This window comes from Orcinus orca, chromosome 15 (assembly GCF_937001465.1).
Source record: "Orcinus orca chromosome 15, mOrcOrc1.1, whole genome shotgun sequence".
In the NCBI taxonomy this organism is placed as follows: Eukaryota; Metazoa; Chordata; class Mammalia; order Artiodactyla; family Delphinidae; genus Orcinus; species Orcinus orca.
In genome coordinates this window covers 19,257,555-19,275,474 of record NC_064573.1, presented here as the reverse complement: position 1 = coordinate 19,275,474, position 17,920 = coordinate 19,257,555, and the positions used below count along the sequence as shown (strand labels likewise).

The window sequence follows — 17,920 nt, the reverse complement described above, 5'->3', positions numbered from 1 at the left end:
AAACAAACAAAAAACCAAAAACAATTCATTAGCATAATGTGGTTAGAGTTTCGTTTAAGGAGAAGTCATTTCGTGAGGCAAGCCAGGTAAGCGATAGGACATTTCTATGTCCGTCCGGAGGTGAAAGAGCCTCTGAGAACTCAAGAGCAATGTCTGTCTGCCAATTTTTTTTTTTTTTTCCCCGTGTTCCTTCTGAATTGTGATCAGGGTGTTGCAGTCCTAGAGGGTGTGTACATGTGTGTTTGTTCAACTGGTCACAATAAATTAGCTTCCAAGAGTTTTCCACTCAATACATTATCTCATTATCTGAAAACTATTAAAGCCGGTGAAATGTCCCTAAACAAAAGCTAGAGGCTGTGTTCCTAGGAAGAGGCTGAGTTTGGTTAAAGTCATCACGCTTGTAATACGGATACTGCTTTTTATTTCAAGACCTAAAATGAAGAGTATATAAGATTCCAGTTGTGTATATGGCACATTATTAAATTAAGCCCAAGTTAATAACATGTAGTTTCAGAGCTCTTAGCAACAAAATTATTGTTGAACGTAATAATAGCTGTGAATTTTGATTTAGTCTGTTTCAAAGAAAAATGTGTACTGTTCTTAAAACTGAGTTACATTCACGGTAATATTATAAATATATAGTTTTTTATATGCATGGGTATAGAGTTCTAAATCTGGAAAGTTAACAGAAAAGTTAACTTCAGCATGATAGCCTCAGGAATTTAAGTTTATTGAGTTTTTAAGCTACTATAAAGTCCAAATTGTAGTATGAAGTGAGAGCCATACTTGCCTTGTGCTGTTCCCCCTAAATACTTATTTTTCACAGTTTCCTATCATAATCCTCTACCCAGAGGGAATCAGTCCTTCTTGAAGGCAAGAAGGGATTCTCAGGAATGACCAAAACAAGGTCATCTTGGCAGGTAGTTTAATATTAATGAGCCTTTTCTGCTTAAGAACCGACAATGGCCTCCCATAAAATGGTACCATCTTTGCTTTAGAAAGGAGAACAAAACATTGCAGATGAAACTGGATGAGGCTGTTCTCAAAGATGCCAAGAAGGAATAAAGGGAATCTCAAATGTAAGCAAACCACAGCTCTCTCCTAGGCCGTTTCTGGAACAGGAATCTTTGATGCCCTTACAGGAAAGGTAACCCTAATACAATTGATTTGCTCAGCTCCTTGGTGTACCATCTTAGACTACAATCATCTACTGGTTTCTGAATTGCTTTTCGTTTATTTAGCTGTACTTCTGGAAAGGTGGAAGTCATCCAAAGCCCCAGGTGGTTCACAACAGAAATCTGCTCTTTTCCCACCCTCAGCCTGGGACATTTCTGGTTAGTTTTTCAGGTCTTTCAGGTCAGGAGAGCATGAAACATAGACCAACTATTCCCATAAAGCTCAGCTCACAATTAATCCAGTTGCCTGAGTTGATTCATAGAGGTAGGTTAACCAACAGTTCAGCTCTTAAGCAAGTTTTTGCAGTGTTGAGAGACAGGAAAACAATTACAGTAAAAACAGACAGGACAAACCAGGGGTTTCCCACGAAGGGTATGCCACTTTCTGGAGCTGGTGGCTAAAAGGGAGCGATTTTTCACTCATTATTAGATGTAGTATGGAGCTGACATTTATTACATAGTAGTAGGAAGTAGCAACACCACAAAGCATAATAAAAACCTATTGTAAACCCCATAAATGGAGTTCAGAGTATTACTTAATTTGTTTCACACCCTTTGCATTATTCATATTCTTTAAATATTAACCTCTTATAGGCCCTCCTTAAATGAAGGAAACTTGTCTGGATTATCAGTAATGAGAATGAAATGCTGTTTTACACACAGCCAAAAAATCTTCAGTAAGTTGTATTTTCTAACTAAACAACTGCTGAATGCAGTGAGAAAAAGAACTTAAGTTTTTTCTTCATTTATTCAACAAATATTTATTAATAGTGTCAAGCCCTATTCTGGGCTCTGTGTGGACAGAGGTGGACCAAATGGACCAAAATGCCAGACCCCAGAGAGCTTGCCTTTTACTTTAGAGAATAAACGAGATGAGCAAGTTGGATCCGTGCTATATCAGAGATGAGAGCTAAGGAGAGAATATAAAGCAGAGGAAGCACACAGAAAGTGGCAGTGGCACGGCCCAGGCAGTGCTGAAATTTTAGATCAAGCGCCCAGGGAAAGTCTCACTGAGAAAGTGACATTTGAAGGTTGCTCTGAAGGAAGCCAGGCAGCGTACCTTGTGGTTACGGGGAGGAAGAGCTGTCTAGACTGAAGGAACGACAAGCAGAGGTTTGCCTGGCATCTTCCAGGAGCAGCAAAGAAGCCTGTCTGTATGTCTGGGGGTGGGACGATAATGGGCAGGTCACAGAAGGCTTTTGAAAGTACATGTTGGCTTTTGATTTTTATTCGTAGTAGAAGAAGAAAACTAGCATTTAGATATTGTCTATTGAAAAGAAGAGTTTAGAGAGTAGAAAGCAGGGGCTGGAGAGGGGCACAAGGTGAGGCTGGAGAGAAGTGGGAAGCCATTGCAAAGGCTCGATAAGATGTGAGAAAACTAAGTCCACTGCATGACTTATTCATTGTAGAGATGGTTTGTACCGAGAAGAGGAACTAAGTCACCTTCAACCCCTCTTCCAAAACTGTGATCCTACAAACACAAGAAAGGACACAATTTGTTTGGTATGTGATAGATATTCTAGATCACAAATTAAGAGATAATAGTGAAAGTTTAGTTAATACAGTTGTAAAAAATAATATCAAAGTAAAGTAAGTTGTAGCTGTGATACAAACCAAATGCCTAATATCCAGAAATGCAGGAGGAACATATTTTTAGTAGGTAAAAAGGACATCAAGACTCACTCACATAATCTGGGAGAAATTTTAGAGAAGGCAGATATAGATATCATAAATTGGTGGGATTTAAATCAAACCTTTAAGAAGCCCATCATTAATCAAATTCTACTAGTGCTGAATAGTATAGCTATGGGTATGGCATTCAGCCTCCTTAAGGCATAATTTTCTCCTGTGTAAAATAAAAGCAGTAGATTGGTTATTTTAATATCCCTGTTGTCTAGCTCTAGGCCTGGGTAACCTACAACTCTTACTTCATGTTTAGTTCCTTACCTTCCTTTTTTCCCTTGTTTCTTTCCTCTCTTTCATTTATGTACCTATTACCCATTTAGTTAGATAGATAGATATTCATAGTTATAGATGTTTTTATGTGTGTGAGTATCAATATTCATAGATATAGATGTATATATGTGTAAGTATATACACACACATACACAGAGAGATAAAGAAAAAAGAGAAATACATACACTCTATAAAAGAGGAAATTTTTCATTTTAAGAGGCTTAAGAAAAAAATACAAGATTTTATTTTAGTTTTCTTTCTGTAGCCCATAAATTTATTTTCAATTATAGTGAACTTGGGGTCAACCCGATCTGTTTTCTTGTTGCTCTCTTCTTAACTTTCTCAGAAAAATGAAACTGTGTGTTAAGTCTGACCTGAGGGATACACCAGAACAAAAATAATTAGAAAAAGCAAAATGGGTTTGCATGATATTTGTCCAATCTAACTTAGGCAAGGTCCTCAGAGCCTGAGAAGTTCTTTAAAAGAGTTACTCAGTTCTCATGGACTGTTATTCAAAATATACTGTTTTCATAAACAAAATGTACTGTTGATAAGTGTTTCTGGATATGTCAAAATGGTAAAAAATATAGAACGAATGTAGATTTTTCAAAGAGGGAACAAAAAATGAAGCATCTCTTAGTGCTTAAAAAAAGTAGAAACCTTTTCCAAGATCAAGAGCTGCCTTATATTGACCCAAGGCACCTTCTTGGACTGACTTAGGCTTCCGATTTTCTGAAATTTTCTTCCAAATGCTGGGAAGTACAGGAGCAATGCATCTCATTTGCTAATTTCTTAATTTCTTGTGTGAACTAAAGATGAATACCACAAGTAAATACGTGGAAACTATTACTCCCAGTCTCTGCCCCTATCCCTCCCTGATTCAACCTTTGATCCTAATCATTCCAAGGTTGGCAATGCCAGTTATCAAAGGCTGCTTCTCAGGGTTTGGAAGTGAAAGCTTCTATTAGAAACAATATAGAAAACAAACACTGCAAAACATATCTTAGGAAAAAGTCACTTTAGTGAAAATATCCTTGTATTTATAACTGAGGGGTAAAAACATACTGAAACAGGTTTAAATGAATAGGACATGATATGACAAAGACCTATTCTTTAATCTTAAGTTAGAAATGGGATGCTAAGAAGATGTGGTATATAATATAAAATATATATATTATAAATGTATATATATATATATATATATATATACACACACACACACACACACACACATACAATGGAATGCTACTCAGCCATAAAAAAGAATGAAATTTTGCCATTTGCAGCAACATGGATGGACTTGGAGGGCATTACGCTAAGTCATGAACTAAGTCAGCTGAACTAAGTCAGAAAAAGGTAAATACTGTATGATATCACTTATACATGGAATCTAAAAAGTACAACTAGTGAATATAACAAAAAGAAGCAGACTCACAGATATAGAGAACAAACTAGTGGTTACCAGTGTGGGGGGGCAAGGTAGGGTGGGGCAGTGGGAGGTACAAACTATTAGGTGTAAGATAGGCTCAAGGATGTATTGTATAATATGGGGAGTATAGCCAGTATTGTGTAATAACTGTAAATGGAAAGAAACCTTTAAAAATTGTATAAAAATTTAAAAAAAAAAAGAAACGGGATGCTAGTTGATGAAGACTACATGGTAGCAATAAAGTGTGATGAACAACTTTGGGTTTGCTTTTTTCTCAGGACCACACTAGGCCATCATCAGGTTCTAGTCATTTTGAAATTGACCTATTTAATTTCCCCAAATACCCCTTGTTAGGTGATAATTTTGCACTTAGCTACTAGAAAACCCAACGAAACAAAAGTAGAATGTATAACTCATTAGTAGGCTCCTGGATTGCTTCTCTCTTTATTTATTTTTTGGCATTTTTTTCCCAATTTTTATTAAAATATTGTTGATTTACAGTGTTCTGTTAGTTTTAGGTGTACAGCAAAGTGATATATATATATAGATGATAGATAGATAGATATTCTTTTTTAGATTCTTTTCCATTATAGGTTATTACAAGATATTGAGTACAGCTGCCTGTGCTATACAGTAGGTCCTTGTTGGTTATCTATTTTATATATAGGAGTGTGTATTTTTGTTTGAATTTTTTTTTATACAGCAGGTTCTTATTAGTCATCCATTTTATACACATCACTGTATACATGTCAATCCCAATCACCCAATTCATCACACCCATCCCCACACCCCCACCGTTTTCCCCCCTTGGTGTCCATACGTTTGTTCTCTACATCTGTGTCTCAACTTCTGCCCTGCAAACCGGTTCATCTGTACCATTTTTCTAGGTTCCACATATATGCGTTAATATGCGATATTTGTTTTTCTCTTTCTGACTTACTTCACTCTGTATGACAATTTCTAGATTCATCCACGTCTCTACAAATGACCCAATTTCGTTCCTTTTTGTGGCTGAGTAATATTCCATTGTATATATGTAGCACTCCTTCTTTATCCATTCATCTGTCGATGGGCATTTAGGTTGCGTCCATGACCTGGCTATTGTAAACAGTGCTGCAATGAACATTGGGGTGCATGTGTCTTTTTGAATTATGGTTTTCTCTGAGTATAAGCCCAGTAGTGGTATTGCTGGGTCATATGGTAATTCTATTTTTAGTTCTTTAATGAACCTCCATACTGTTCTCCATAGTGGCTGTATCAATTTACATTCCCACCAACGGTACAAGAGGGTTCCCTTTTCTACATACCCTCTCCAGCATTTGTTGTTTGTAGATTTTCTGATGATGCCCATTCTAACTGGTGTGAGGTGATACCTCATTGTAGTTTTGATTTGCATTTCTCTAATAATTAGTGATGTTGAGCAGCTTTTCATGTGCTTCTTAGCCATCTGTATATCCTCTTTGGAGAAATGTCTATTTAGGTCTTCTGCCCATTTTTGGATTGGGTTGTTTGTTTTTCTAATATTGAGCTGCATGAGCTGTTTATATATTTTGGAGATTAATCCTTTGTCCATTGATTCATTTGCAAATATTTTCTCCCATTCTGAGGTTTGTCTTTTTGTCTTCTTTGTAGTTTCCTTTGCTTTGTAGAAGCTTTTAAGTTTCATTAGGTCCCATTTGTTTATTTTGTTTTTATTTCCATTACTCTAGGATTTGGGTCAAAAAAGATCTTGCTGTGATTTATGTCAAAGAGTGTTCTTCCTGTGTTTTCCTCTAAGAGTTTTATGGTGTCCGGTCTTACATTTAGGTCTCTAAACCATTTTGAGTTTATTTTTGTGTATGGTGTTAGGGACTGTTCTAATTTCATTCTTTTACATGTAGCTGTCCAGTTTTCCCAGCACCACTTATTGAAGAGACTGTCTTTTCTCCATTGATAACCTTGCCTCCTTTGTCATAGATTAGTTGACCAGTGGGTTTATCTCTGGGTTTTCTATCCTGTTCCATTGATCTATATTTCTGTTTTTGTGCCAGTACCATATTGTCTTGATTACTGTAGCTTTGTAGTATAGTCTGAAGTTAGGGAGTCTGATTCCTCCAGTTCCATTTTTTTTTCCCCTCAAGACTGCTTTGGCTATTCGGGGTCTTTTGGGTCTCCATACAAATTTTAAGATTTTTTTATCTAGTTCTGCAAAAAATGCCATTGGTAATTTGATAGGGATTGCATTGAATCTGTAGATTGCTTTGGGTAGTATAGTCATTTTCACAATATTGATTCTTCCAATCCAAGAACATGGTATATCTCTCCATCTGTTGGTATCATCTTTAATTTCTTTCAACAGTGTCTTATAGTTTTCTGCATACAGGTCTTTTGTCTCCCTAGGTAGGCTTATTCCTAGGTATTTTATTCTTTTTGTTGCAGTGGTAAATGGGAGTGTTTCCTTAATTTCTCTATCAGACTTTTCATCATTAGTGTATAGGAATGCAAGAGATTTCTGTGTATTAATTTCATATCCTGCAAATTTACCAAATTCATTGATTAGCTGTAGTAGTTTTCTGGTGGCATCTTTAGGGTTCTCTATGTATAGTATCATGTGATCTGCAACAGTGACGGTTTTACTTCTTCTTTTCCAATTTGTATTCGTTTTATTTCTTTTTCTTCTCTGCCATGGCTAGGACTTCCAAAACTATGTTGAATAATAGTGGCGAGAGTGGACATCCTTGTCTTGTTCCTGATCTTAAAGGAAATGCTTTCAGTTTTTCACCATTGAGAATGATGTTTCCTGTGGGTTTGTCGTATATGGCCTTTATTATGTTGAGGTAGATTCCCTCTATGCCCACTTTCTGGAGAGTTTTTATCATAAATTGTGTTGAATTTTGTCAAAAGCTTTTTCTGTATCTATTGAGAGGATCATATGGTTTTTATTCTTCAATTTGTTAATATGGTGTATCACAGTGTTTGATTTGCATATATTGAAGAATCCTTGCATCCTTGGGGTAAATCCCACTTGATCATGATGTATGATCCTTTTAATGTGTTGTTGGATTCTGTTTGCTAGTATTTTGTTGAGGATTTTTGCATCTATATTCATCAGTGATATTGGTCTGTAATTTTCTTTTTTTGTAGTATCTTTGTCTGGTTTGGTATTAGGGTTATGGTGGCCTCATAGAATGAGTTTGGGAGTGTTCCTTCCTCTGCAATTTTTTGGAAGAGTTTGAGAAGGATGGGTGTTAGCTCTTCTCTAAATGTTTGATAGAATTCACCTGTGAAGCCATCTGGTCCTGGACTTTTGTTTGTTGGGAGATTTTTAATCACGGTTTCAGTTTCATTACTTGTGATTTGGTCTGTTCATATTTTCTATTTATTCCTGCTTCAGTCTTGGAAGGTTATACCTTTCTAAGAATTTGTCCATTTCATTGGCATAGAGTTGCTTGTAGTAGTCTCTTAGGATGCTTTGTATTTCTGCAGTGTCTGTTGTAACTTCTCCTTTTTCATTTCTAATTTTATTGATTTGAGTCCTCTTCCTCTTTTTCTTGATGAGTCTGGCTAATGGTTTATCAATTTTGTTTATCTTCTCAAAGAACCAGCTTTTAGTTTTATTTGTCTTTGCTATTGTTTTCTTTGTTTCTATTTCATTTATTTCTGCTCTGATCTTTATGATTTCTTTCCTTCTGCAAACTTTGGGTTTTGTTTGTTCTTTCTCTAGTTTCTTTAGGCATAAGGTTAGATTATTTATTTGAGATTTTTCTTGTTTCTTAAGGTAGACTTGTATGGCTATAAACTTCCCTGTTACAACTGCTTTTGCCGCATTGCATAGGTTTTGGATTATCGTGTTTTCTTCATCATTTGTGTCTAGGTATTTTTTGATTTCCTCTTTGATTTCTTCAGTGATATCTTGGTTAATTAGTAATGTATTGTTTACCCTCCATGTGTTTCTTTTATTTACGTTTTTTTTTCCCTGTAATTGATTTCTAATCTCATAGCGTTGTGGTCAGAAAAAATACTTGATATGATTTCAATTTTCTTAAATTTACTGAGGCATGATTTGTGACCCAAGATGTGATCTATCCTGGAGAATGTTCTGTGTGCATTGAGAAGAAAGTGCAATCTGCTGTTTTTGGATGGAATATCCTATGAATATCAATTAAATCTACCTGGTCTATTGTGTCATTTAAGGCTTGTGTTTCCTTATTAATTTTCCGTTTGGATGATCTGTCCATTGGTGTAAGTGAGGTGTTAAAGTTCCCCACTATTCTTGTTTTACTGTTGATTTCCTCTTTTACAGCTGTTAGCAGTTGCCTTATGTATTGAGGTGCTCCTATGTTGGGTGCATATATATTTACAATTTTTATATCTTCTTCTTGGATTGATCCCTTGATCATTATGTAGTGTCCTTCCTTGTCTCTTGTCACATTCTTTATTTTAAAGTCTATTTTATCTGATATGAGTATTGCTACTCCAGCTTTCTTTTGATTTCCATTTGCATGGAATATCTTTTTCCATCCCCTCACTTTCAGTCTGAATGTGTCCCTAGGTCTGATGTGGGTGTCTTGTAGACAGCATATATATGGGTCTTGTTTTTGTATCCATTCAGCAAGCCTGTGTCTTTTGGTTGGAGCATTTAATCCAGTCACATTTAAAGTAATTATTGATATGCATGTTCCTATTACCATTTTCTTAATTGTTTTGGGTTTGTTTTTGTAGGTCCTTTTCTTCTCTAGTGTTTCCCAGTTAGAGAAGTTCCTTTAGCATTTGTTGTAAGGCTGGTTTGGTGGTGCTGAATTTTCTTAGGTTTTGCTTGTCTGTAAAGCTTTTGATTTCTCCATTGAATCTGAATGAGATCCTTGCCTGGTAGAGTAATCTTGTTTGTACGTTCTTCCCTTTCATCACTTTAAGTATACCATGCCACTCCCTTCTGGCTTGTAGAATTTCTGCTGAGAAATCAGCTGTTAACCTTCTGGGAGTTCCCTTGTATGTTATTTGTCGTTTTTCCCTTGCTGCTTTCAATAATTTTTCTTTGTCTTTAACGTATGCCAATTTGATTACTGTGTGTCTCAGTGTGTTTCTCCTTGGGTTTATCCTGTATGGGACTCTCTGTGCTTCCTGGACTTGGGTGGCTATTTCCTTTCCCATGTTAGGGAAGTTTTCAACTATAATCTCTTCAAATATTTTCTCGGTCCTTTCTCACTGTCTTCTCCTTCTGGGACCCCTATAATGCGAATGTTGTTGCGTTTAATGTTGTCCACAGGTCTCTTAGGCTGTCTTCATTTCTTTTCATTCTTTTTTCTTTATTATATTCCACAGCAGTGAATTCCACCATTCTGTCTTCCAGGTCACTTATCTGTTCTTCTGCCTCAGTTATTCTGCTATTGATTCCTTCTAGTGTATTTTTCATTTCATTTATTGTGTTGTTCATCTCTGTTTGTTTGGTTTTGTTTTTCTTTTTTTTTGCGGTACGCGGGCCTCTCACCCTTGTGGCCTCTACCATTGCGGAGCACAGGCTCCGGACACGCAGGCTCAGCGGCCATGGCTCACGGGCCCAGCCGCTCCACAGCATGTGGGATCTTCCCAGACCGGGGCATGAACCCGTGTCCCCTGCATCGGCAGGCGGACTCTCAACCACTGCGCCACCAGGGAAGCCCCCATCTCTGTTTGTTTGTTCTTTAATTCTTCTAGATCCTTGTTAAACATTTCTTGCATCTTCTTGATCTCTGCCTCCATTCTTTTTCTGAGGTCCTGGATCATCTTCACTATCATTATTCTGAATTCTTTTTCTGGAAGGTTGCCTATCTCCATTTCATTTAGTTGTTTTTCTGGGGTTTTATCTTGTTCTTTCATCTGGTACATAGCCCTCTGCCTTTTCATCTTGTCTATCTTTCTGTGAATGTGGTTTTTGTTCCACAGGCTGCAGGATTGTAGTTTTTCTTGCTTCTGCTGTCTGCCCTCTGGTGGATGAGGCTATCCTGGATAGCTTCTTAATTGAGGTGCCCTCTCCCCCCACCAGGAGTTTGCACATTTGGTGAGAAGTCATTCCGTTTAAGATCACAAAGAGTATACTTAGATAAAGGTGAGAATGAGGTGAGAAATGGAAGATATGGACCCATGTCCCACATGTGTTTTGTCCTCTAACCGGGGTAGTTTCACCAGCTGTGGGCTTGCTTTGCTCAGCAGACTTGAAGGAAGCCTGGCGTGTGTCTGTTTCCGGCGCAAGTTGGGGAGGAGGTCTTTGAGTTCTATGGTGTGGTTTTCGCTGTAAGACAACTATCTGACAATAACTGAGTTGCTATGAAGATGAATTTCCTTTGAATTGTAATGTTCTTTCTGGTTCCCAACAGCTTTGCTAATCAAGTGTGGTTTTCATGGTTCTGACTCATTACAGTTTTCATTCTTTCAAAGTCCACTTTGACTTTTTAAGTCAACTCATGTGTGAGGCCCAGGGAACCGGAAACTCATTTCTTATCCTTTAATTCTTGGAAGGTGTTGGATTAGGGTGATTTTAGTGAAATAAAGCCTGAGGTACCGTGCGGTTTTTCTAGAGTAGTGTTGATTCTTAAAATCAATATAGTAAAAATGCAGACACCTATGGGGATAAGCTTGGCACCTTGAGAACAGAAAACTAATTCAAAAGAGAAAAAGAAAAATTCAAATTCATAAATGTTAGCTATATATTCAAAGAAAGATGTCTATTTCATCATAATGTTTTATAACCAGTAGAAACGCTTTTATTTGTCTTATTTCTCAGGAATTATGTTTTTAAAAGTGTGTAGAAATTGAAATTGGAAGGTTAAAGAAATAAACTAAACTACTTTTAGTCTTTTCTACCATAACCATGTTATTGTGCATCATCACTTGACACAAAGCATGAAAATAAAAAATATTTTTTTTCAAGAATTATTGACATCCTTTGGAGAGCACAAATTCTATCTGTATCGTATAAACTTTAGAGAAGATGTCAAGTTAGTTATGTTAAATTTGACAACATTATTACTTACAATAAAAAGATCTGCTCACCATGTTAAAACTAATAATAGCAACTTAATTTCTGGTATAATTTTTACATATCTGAATTTTTTACTAGAAATATTCCTTAAGTGCCTTTTTTGTGTCAGCAGCATATTTGGTACTTTGGTTGTAAAGATGGATAAGACATAGCTTGTGCCCTTGAAGAACTTAGAATCTGGTGCAGTAGATACATGAGCAGATAATTTGAGTGTAACCTGGTAAAGTTTAAGTTAGTGGTTTGAATGCAGTATTGTGGTAATAAAGAGGAAGATAAATCTAAGGGGGTTAAAACTGTAGAGAGATCAGTTAGAAGTGGGAGATACAAATGGTCTGAAATTAGCTCAACGATTGTAAGGTTGGAGAAGTCAGAATAGGGAAACAATTAACTAGTGACGTTGACTAGATATTGGGAGAAAAGAGAGATTTTTATAGTTGCAACTGCTGGTTTTAAGGAGGCATTAGATGAATGAACAGTGGTCCCCCAAATTGAAATTAGGTGTAGAAAAGGTGAAGCGCATTGAAGGAGGAAGACATACTGCATTTGTGTACCTTTAGTGATTCAATTGGATTTGTTCAGGAAAATGGCTTCTGGAATCTAAATCTCCTAGGAGAGGTCAGGCTGGTAATAGTAACTGGGAAATACTGGCCTGCAAGTGATCATGAAAATCCACAAGACCTAGTGCCATCTCTTAAGGAGACCCTGGAAAGAGGGAGGAGTAGTAGCCATAAGATAGGAGTAATAATTTTCTTCCTATTCTGTCAGCACTGATTCACTTTGGCTAATAATGACATTTAAGCTCTGGAAGGACTTTGGGGAAATGTAATGTTATATATAATTATGTTTATTATTATTAAATTGGGAGGATGTATTAAATATACCTGTAACTCTTAGTTACAGGTGCCATTTATCCCTTTCTGTGGGACAACCACTTTAAGCATTTCCTTTACCTAGAATTCTATTCACCCATATTTTCTCCCAGCCCCCCTTGTGAAAAATGAGAAGTCATAGCTCCATTAGGAATGTGTTCTAGTACCATAGAACAAAAAACCTAATAGATTACTAAAGTGATTGAATTTATTGATTTTGGCTCATTAATATCATGCTTTAATAACTGATGCCCAACCAGTATTAATTTAAGAACAAATTAACTGCCATTCTCTTTATTTTACGCAATAGCTTTTTTCTAGCTCTGCTGTGTCTGAATTTATGACACTTTTAACCTCAAGATCTGATTATGAAATCTCAACAAAATGTATCTCTATGTTCTAAAAGAATTAAAGAATAATTATCTAGTAATGATTACTTTTTAAATTTCCAACCTATATAAAATATTGTTAAGTAATTGACTTGTAAATATATGTCTAACTGACCAAGTTTACGGAAAGTTATTTTCTGTCTCCCACCTCCTCTTCCCCACCCCATCTCCATCCCCATGTTAATACTCTTTCCAGTTCATTGTTTGAAAAAGTTTGGGAAATATTTTATTACATTTAAGAACATTCCTTATACAACCATCTGGCTGCCTCTCACTCTCCATCAAAGTATTTCTGATTATTAGATTATCAACATGAGAATATTCCGCATGAGTACTTGTCCAGTTGAGACGTTTCCCTCTGTTCCTTCTGGATTCAGGTGTTTAAAGTCTTCTTTGTTATGGATGCATCATTTCAGACATCTAGTTCTGAACAAATGTGTTTTTCCATAAAAGCTTCTTGTAATATGCCAATAGCTCAGTTATTTGTGTTCTGATTATTATAGATGGAGAAGGAAAAATTCTAAACAACATTTTAATGACTCATCTATGAGTTAGACACATAATCTATGTCTACAAATATCCCAGTCAAGATTTCTAATTAAATCCATGTTGACTTTAGTGCTTTTTGTTCTCCAGCATTTGGTTACTTACATTATTTTTAAAAAAAATTTTTTTTATAATTTATTTTATTTATCTATTTATTTTTATTTTTGGCTGCGTTGGGTCTTCATTGCTGCACGTGGGCTTTCTCTAGTTGCGGCAAGCGGGGCTACTCTTCGTTGCAGAGCGCGGGCTCCTCACTGCGGTGGCTTCTCTTGTTATGGAGCACAGGCTCTAGGTGCGCAGGCTTCCGTAGTTGCAGCTCATGGGCTCAGTAGTTGTGGTTCACGGGCTCTAGAGCACAGGCTCAGTAGTTGTGGTGCACGGGCTTAGTTGCTCCGTGGCATGTGGGATCTTCCCGGATCAGGGCTCGAACCTGTGTCCCCTGCATTGGCAGGCGGATACTTAACCATTGTGCCACCAGGGAAGCCCTACTTACATTATTTACTAAGCTATTATCCAACCGTGATTGTGAATCTTCTAGAATCTAGATTATCCCATTCTGTAAATTCATCAAGATTTCATAGTCTCTTGGGAAATATCAGTGTGTTTTTTTTCTTGTATGAGGTTTGAATATATGTAAGCTAACATTAGGGACACAAATCTCTTGTTTTTGGCACTCCTACTTCTGTGGGAGTATAATAATAAATATGAAGAAAAGACAAATGTCATTACTGCAAAAAAATCCTTTGTATAACTTATGATGAACATTTGTATATCACTATAAATTATGACTGTTTGACATGGTTGTCAAGGGTGAAAATTTGCACTGATGTTTAACCTTGGATTAAAGACTGACAGCAAGCATCCTCATTTTCAGCTTTGAAATATCGTCACCCGAAGAATGCATTCAATGAATGCACCAATTTTCAAGTCTAGGCCATTGTGGAAGAAAATCAAAAGTTTGGTAATTTTTATTTTAATGGGTACAGCTTTACAAATTCTACTTTCTCTTACAACTGCTTCCTGTTTGGAATAATTTTTTGCATGTAACTTGTTGAGATGTCAGGACACTAATACAGGCTACATGCCAAAGTATGAAAGAGGTGAAAGAAGGTTAAACAAACGTTTTTCCCATTCTATCCATAATCTTTATGAGTCTAGTTTCTTTTAATATGATTGACAAAATTGGCCCCAGGCACATTTAAAGGCAAAATTGAACTGAGTGACCCAAGCAACAGGGACGTCTTCTCCAAATCACAGAGTCCCAATGAAAGGGGTATATATGGGTAGAAGTTTTTATCTATTTAGGGCCTTTCTCTTGTCCTGATACTGAGAGCATATATAAAATCCAGTACTAATTAAGAAAACCCTAAGGAGTAGACTAGATCTTGAATAATATTTTTTGTTTGTTACAGCAAATATCACTTAATTCTGATTACTTTAAAAATATTCCTGTTTAACTGGATCTGAAATGAATTTATATTAGAATTAAATAGAGTGAATATTTTTATGATATGCATTCCAGGAGTGAGTTTCCAGAACTACATTTATACTGTAGCCATGGTGTCTATTCTTAACAATAGTAGGTTTTACCATGAAGCTTTATTAAGGAAGAAACAAAAGATGCTTTTCTGCAGACTTTTTGTAAACATGATATATCCTCAGCTTCTCCTATGTAATTGGAAATAATGAAGGTTTTTATAAGGCCAAATATTCCCTACAGCCCCTAAACTACTGTCTAGGTGAATAGTTTTATTACATATCTATTATATCATGGAGGGAAGACTATCTCCTTGAATCTTTTTTCTTTGACATTAATTGAAGGTGGAGCAAGGAATTTTCTTTTTAGTACAAGTCAGAACTTTATCTCAGAGCCCCCTTTTATCTCTTTTGATACTTTTCTACAGTGCTAGTACCAATTTGTTGCTACCAATTTGTTGTAGCTGTAAACAGCTGATGAATCACTCTTCCTGGTAAGTATGTTTGCTTTAAAACATGTAGCAAAAATCCAAAGGTATGCCTAATGTTAGAAGTTCCAGGCTTAAGAATAGAGTTGTAGGGGAACAATTTGGTACAAAAAGAACTTTATCAGTAAAAGCTGATGTAGCCTATGTGGATGGTGATGCCCTGGCCGAGAATTCCTGGAGCAGCCACCATCTAAAATCTTCCATTACCAGGGCAGAATCTGCGTTAGATAGATATTCAAATCCCTAGTTCTGAAAATATGGTCCCTTCGTAGAAAGGATGACCTTTTGGTAGAGCCTCTTAAGTCCATCCTCGGAAAGGTTCTTTCACAGAGTTTGAGACTTGATCACCAAAACTGTTCGAAACACTTAACTGTGTATCCTTGACAGTAAGTTCTTAGTTTCCTGTCTTCTGGGTGAACATGACAAGTATATGTAAATAAATTCAGTTGATAAACTGGCAGACATTCTGGTTAGTCTGCAGGTTAAATTAATAGTAACTGCCTGAGTGTTTTTCCATCAGGAATGGTGGCATGTTTCTTAGGTAACCTCAGCCAACTGCTAATATAAGAGGTGGGCTCATAAAAACTGTAGTTTCTCTAAATAGATTCAGATCTACAATGGCAAACTAAATAGCCAAATTTATAGACACAAAAGATCTCTCTCTTTTTTTTAATAGATCTCTATTGGAGTATAATTGCTTCACAATACTGTGTTAGTTTCTTTGTACAACAAAGTGAATCAGCCATATGCATACATACAGTTGTTTGCATCTTGGTAATTTTAGAGTAATCCTTAACACCATCAATGCCCTCTGAGTTGCTGCCTTCAGAAATGGATACCCATCTACTGTTCAGTTCATTTTCTAGCCTGCCAGCCTAGAAAAACAGACTTATTACATAGAATAAAATGGTTCAAAACTGAGGATTTCAACAATTCACAGGAACCACCAAGAGATAACAGTTTGATTTTCCTTAGAGACAGAAACATACCTTATGGATCATTGTAAGCAAAATGGAGTCCAGTATTTGCCACATAAAAATATTTGGAAGCATTGTCAAGTAACAAGAAAGGTCAAATGTCACATGGCATAAGACCGCTATGGAAGAAATAGCCCTAAAGTAAAATTACTTAGTTCATTATGGGAAAATTTAGCCCTGGTTTTCTGTCTGTACTTGGCTTATTTCCAAACAATAATTAATTTTAAGTCAGTGAAATTTAGAACACTGTCATGAAAGTGGTTGATCCTCTTGTTTGAAAGAAGTGATATGTAAGCAGTTTCTCATTTATTCCACTATATGGAAAACCTATGTTGGATAACTACTGAAATTTTTAGAAATATTTTATGGATTTTTCTTTGCAGAACTACTAGAACATGTAAACAACACTGAAATAATTTCTAGTATCTTTTCAAGGACTTGAGGTTTGTGAGCTATTTTTCAGAAAGAGAGTTCTGTAAAGCTTTATGTTTGAAAGGAAATTTATAGATATTTTCAAATAATTTTTAAGCATAACACAGTTTATCGGGACATTATCAACTCCATCAAAGCTTAGATGATAATATCAAAAAACCAAAGAAAATATCCATTGAGAACATATCAATAGGCTAGGTAGAATTCCTTTTTACTGTGGGTCAAAGCAGAATTCAAAACACTGACTGCAATATATGTTAAAACACCGATTACCATTAGGTTTTATCTGTCTCTACTTCTAAGAGCAAAAAGCCTATTTAAAAATATTCTTCGTTCGGAGGGCTGCTGCAACCAAAAATTTCACCTTAGATTTTCTAGTTTCAGGCAAACGTATCTTGAATTCATGCATTTATATGATTTTTTCATGAGCTGAAACTGTAGATTTCTATAAGGTCAGTCACTGTCCTTCAAACTTACTTGTACCCTTGTCACTGGGCATTGTGTCAGCAAGTAATATAACCCGATGAGAGTTTGTGGTTAAACTTTTTCTGGTGATTGATGTTCAGGAAGGCATTAAAAAAATTAGCACCTCGTACCGTTGTTATTTGTTAAAGCTTTGTGGTAATAGTGTACCTATAATTTTACATTTTCAATAAAATACATTATTTTGTCTTAGCAGTGGTAAACTGCCCTATATTAAGAAGATGTTTCTGACAGGAGAACTTGCACTTGTGGTTTTAGAAATAGCGTCAGGGATGTATTTGCACTCATCTTTCCTGTTTCCTCTCCTGATGTCCCAAGGGGCTAGGGGTTTGATATTAAACACATTAAACAACGGCCATGGCACCTGCTGACCAATAAGAATAACAACAGGAACATTTAAGCCACACTGCTGTGTACCTGGTGCATATCATCTGAGCCAGGGGACCAATGTCAAACTATTATAAAATAAAGCAGAGCAAACTGGCTTATTTGGAAATAAAACACATTCAAACTTTTAGCTCAATCCACTTGATTCTAATGCTTTAAAATATTCTATGATAACAAGATGATTACTTCTATTCTCATGAAATATAAAATGTGAATGATAAAGTCTTCTTTGAAAGGTTTCTTCAAACTCTATAAAGTTTGGCCAAACTCTAGCTATACATTTTTCTCCCTTTTCAGATAATCAAGATTAAACTAA

At 36.1% G+C, this 17,920-nt stretch overlaps 1 protein-coding gene across 4 annotated transcripts in view; it reads left to right on the top strand.

The window, feature by feature from the left end:
* Positions 1–17,920, top strand: part of RAB27B (RAB27B, member RAS oncogene family) — a 158,709-nt gene that overhangs the window by 99,524 nt on the left and 41,265 nt on the right. The window contains exon 2 of one of the 4 annotated variants that reach the window (XM_033421452.2): positions 999–1,079. The exons of 2 other annotated variants lie outside the window; for them this stretch is intronic. In XM_033421452.2, coding sequence (XP_033277343.1) covers positions 1,078–1,079 — 2 coding nt within the window. In that variant the 5' untranslated portion in view covers positions 999–1,077. Of the gene's footprint in view, positions 1–998; positions 1,148–17,920 lie in introns of all 4 variants that reach the window. One more of the 4 variants, XM_033421451.2, reaches the window with a different exon arrangement.